Below are 4458 nucleotides of genomic sequence, written 5' to 3' on the forward strand. Positions count from 1 at the left end.
AAACCTGGAGCGGGTATTGGCAATTTCCTCCCCTTCCTTTCCAGTCTTCATAACTAGTCTTACAAGATTGGTGTTTTAACCCTGTTATTGTTTATTTGAGGTATAATTGACAAATATTTAACTTCAGCAAAATGGTTTGACGTTCGTTTGCATTATCTCTCTTCAGAGTGATTCTCAGAGAAGTTAATACAATAGTCCAAGGTCAAAGAGTCCTTAAATAGCGTTTTCCCACCCTTACTTTTGACTTCAGATACCTTTAAAACTTTAAGTGCATGGAGTAGCCTGGAGGGTGACAAGAGATGAATGACCCGGGAGGAAATTTTGGCCAAGTCAACACACATACCATGTCACAGCCTGGGTAGCCAGGGCAGCCAATGCAGATCTCTGTTTAAGGACTTCCGCCCTCCCTGTCTCACTGTGCTCATGCGTGTCCTTCTTGCAGACTTGCAGTGGCTCAACGGGAGCGAGCAACAGCAGCACATGGAGTGACTTCTTCCTTATGGGCCTCACGGATGACCCTCAGCTCCAGCCCCCCCTCTTTGTCCTCTTCTTCTTCATCTATGCCTTCACGGTGGTGGGAAACCTGGGCCTCATTGCCCTCATAATGGTCAGCCCCCAACTGCACACTCCCATGTACTACTTCCTCAGAAACCTGTCCTTTCTTGACTTCTGTTATTCTTCGGTCACAGTCCCCAAAATGTTGATGGGGTTCTTCTCTGAGTGCCAAAGCATCTCGTTCTCTGGTTGTGTGATACAGAATGCTCTCTTTGTGGGTTTTGTTGTCACTGAGTTCTTCATCCTGGCATCCATGGCCTATGACCGCTATGTGGCTGTCTGCAACCCTCTGCTCTACCACATTACCATGTCCCCAAGACTCTGCTTGCAGCTAGTGCTTGCCAGCTATGCAGTGGGCCTGATTGAGATGATGTCTGTCACAAACACAGTTTTTCATCTGACTTTCTGTAAGTCCCATGTCATCACTCACTACTTCTGTGATGTCCCTCCCCTTTTAAAACTCTCTTGCTCTGACACACAGATCGTGCAATTTATCATCTTTGCCTGTGCTGGCTTTAATGTGTCTATATCCTTGACAGTCATCCTGGTGTCCTACACATATGTCTTCCTGGCTATTTTCAGAATCCCCTCTGCCACAGGCAAACACAAAACATTCTCCATGTGTGCTTCCCACCTGACTGCTGTCAGTCTGTACTATGCAACCACAGTGTTCGTCTACTTGCGTCCATCCACTGAGTACTCAGGAAGTAAGGGCAGTCTGGTTTCTGTCTTCTACACGGTGGTCATCCCCATGCTCAACCCAATTATCTACAGTCTCAGGAACAAAGATGTAAAGGAAACATTTGGGAACATCTTCAAGAGGACACCTCAATTCTCTCTCCCCTTATCGAGATTTTCATGATGTCCAAAGGAAGGCAAGGAGAGGGAGGGGACATATTTTTGAACCATTGACCATTTCTCAGATAATGTTATAGAATTATCAATATATTATGCCTTGAACCATCTTCATTATTCTGGAAGTTAAGTATTATATTTTCATTTAATAGGTGGGAAAGCTGAGATTCTCAGAAGCTTGCTACTTAGGGACGGTCATAAGATTGTAAGCCATGGAACTTGGATATCAATTTAGGACTGTCTGATACTAAAACTCTGTTCTCACTAAGTCCCACTGTTTTAGTACAAGGGAAGATGCCACCTTCTCTCTTTACTCCCCAAATCCAGGGTTTCTGATTATTTTCCATTTTGTAAAATCATGTCTCTCAAATTTAGAATAGATTGAGCCTCTGAAGATTCACATGAATTCTCCACCTGTGACTTTGGTCCATGGGTAATCAGGTCAATAATTTAACTGAATACTTTTTGTATACAGTTGTTTACTGGAGAAGTGATGATGAGGGACCCCAAGGACAAAAACAATGCTCACTCCCTTTTTTCTGCTTCCAACTCAATAAGGAAGACAGAAGATTCCACCCAAAAGAAACAGTCTGTGATTTTTTCCTTTAAATTTTTGCTTTTTGAGTACGTTCTATGTCTTAAATTCTAAATCAGTTGTCTCATATTCCTCCCCTAACTCTGTGAGGTAGGCACTATTGCTCCCATTTTACAGATGACAACACTAGAACTACAAAAAATTAAATGAGTCATTCCAGGTAAGACAACTAATGAAGAGTGAATGCAGGATTTGATTCCTCATGTTTTTTGAAAGATCTTAGGTTATTTCCACTCTATCACCTGCTCAATTTCCTACTGAAAAGCTCATTAGCGAACACCACAGAATTTAGGCAGTGAGGCTGTATCTCAGTTCAAGGCAAGCCCGATAGATTGGGTTCATCAGAGAACCTCTAGGAAGAGATGAGTGAGTTGAATAAAGGCTGTTAAGGGTGAGAAGTAGGAACAATGCGTGAATAGTGGAACCAATGAGGGGAACCGAAGCTCAAAGTCTGAGATAGAATAATCTAGATGCATAGGGCTCTGGTTTGGCTGGAACAGTGTGGAGCACAATTTAGAAGCAAAAGATTGACTAAATGGGGAGATGGTGGAGCAGAAAAAATGATATTAAGGAAATGGGGACATGATTATGTAGGGATGATTTACCTTCTTTTTAAATTTTTTAATTTATATATATATATTACATCATTGTTCATTTTTAAGCAATGTTTGCTCCCCAACCCCCTCAGGTGTAGTCCCCATAGAGTTTCCTTCACCAATGCACACATGCACCATTATCACTGTCCTCTGTGCTCTTCCCTCCCTCCCTCTGATCCCTCTCCCACCTCTTCCCCTGCAGGATGTCTCTGGTTTATAATTGTTGTTTGTTTTTGTTTTTCTTTGTATTGTTATTATTCCCCCCCCCCCCATTTCTTAATGATACCTTCTTTGTACATCTCTTACTTACGTCTAAGCAATCCCCTACTACCATATGTGGGAAAAAATCTACAAGTCTGCTTTTCATAATTTGACCCAAAATGGCATTTCAGTATCGATGGCTGCTTGGAGTTGTGGCAAAGACTCAAGTTTTGTGGAGGCCAAGACTTCCATAAGGTTTTACCCTGTTCTCTGTCTGTAGTCTGTATCTTCAGATTGAGTCCTTTTCGCATGGGATTACCAGGATTACTTCTTTCTTTAAAATTTTATTTATTTTTGATTTATATTTTACATCATTGTTCATTTTTTTTTTCTTTCTTTTTTTTTTTTTTTTTTTTGTGGGACCCTTGCCGGTGGCCAGGGATCGAACTCGCGCTGCAGAGGCTGCGGGCAGCCTCGCAACCTAGCGCTCAACCACTGTGACACCAGGGGAAGCCCATCACTGTTCATTTTTAAACAATATTTGCTTCCCCCCTTATGTGTAGTCCCCATAGAATTTCATTCACTAATGCACCTGTGCACCATCACCTCAGTCCCCTCCCTACCTTCTCCTCCCCTGCAGGATGTCTCTGATTTGTAAGTATCTATTTTTGTTTTGTTGTGTTTTATATTGTTATTATTTTCTTAACACTGATGTCTTATTTGGTTCCCCTATATTCCTGCTATAAGTGAAACCATCCAATATTTTCTTTTTCCTTCTGACTTATTTTACGGAGCATCATTCCTTCTAGTTCCACCCACGTTGCTGCGAATGGCATGAGTTTATCTTCTTTGATTGCTGAATAATATTCCGTTGTGTATATATGCCACATCTTCTTGATTCAGTCATCTATTTTGGGGCATTTGGATTGTTTCCAGGTGTTACTACTGTAAATAGTGCTGCAAAAAACATAGGTGCACAGGTGGCCTTTTCAATCAATGTTTTTGTGTCTTTTGGGTAGATCCCTAGGCGTGGAATTGCTGGGTCTTATGGTAGCTCCATTTTTAGTAGACTGAGGAACTTCCAGACAGCTTTCCATAGTGGTTGAACCAGTTTGCACTCCCACCAGCAGTGCATCATCACACTTTTTCACCACATCATTACCACCTTTTCACCACATCATCACCAACATTTGTTGTTGCTAGTTTTTTGATAAGTTCCATTCTTACTGGTGTAAGGTGGTATCTCAGTGTGATTTTGATTTGCAGTTCCCTCATGAGAAGGGATGTTGAACATTTTTTCATATGCTTGTTGGCCATTTGCATTTCCTCTTTGGAGAAGTGTCTTTTTAGCTCTTCTGCCCTTTTCTTGACTGGATTGTTTACTTTGTTTTTGTTGAGTCATGTGAGTTCTTTGTATATCTTTGTGGTCAGTCTCTTATCACTTGTATGGAGAGCAAAGATTTTTTCCCCAATCAGTGAAGTATCTCTCTGTTTTGGTTAATGTCTCTTTTGCTGTACAGAAGCTTTTCAGTTTGATGTAATTCTTAACTCAAAACTTGTGGCTGAGTTAGATTTGGAGGTTTAGACAAGTGTGGTCTAATGAACTCATTCTGGTCTATGGGCACCCGATCTAAAGGAAATACTTAATTCCTAGCA

The 4458-nt window shown here is 41.4% G+C and overlaps 1 protein-coding gene across 1 annotated transcript; it reads left to right on the forward strand.

The window, feature by feature from the left end:
* Positions 1-499: 499 nt before the first annotated feature.
* On the forward strand, positions 500-1417 carry LOC119246455 (olfactory receptor 1094-like). The gene has a single exon (XM_037512812.1). It carries the CDS (start codon positions 500-502, stop codon positions 1415-1417), a length of 918 nt encoding a protein of 305 aa, XP_037368709.1.
* The last annotated feature ends 3041 nt before the right edge of the window (positions 1418-4458 follow it).

Source organism: Talpa occidentalis, unplaced genomic scaffold (assembly GCF_014898055.3).
Source record: "Talpa occidentalis isolate TD23 unplaced genomic scaffold, MPIMG_talOcc4v2.1 talOcc4.15, whole genome shotgun sequence".
Classification (NCBI taxonomy): domain Eukaryota; kingdom Metazoa; phylum Chordata; class Mammalia; order Eulipotyphla; family Talpidae; genus Talpa; species Talpa occidentalis.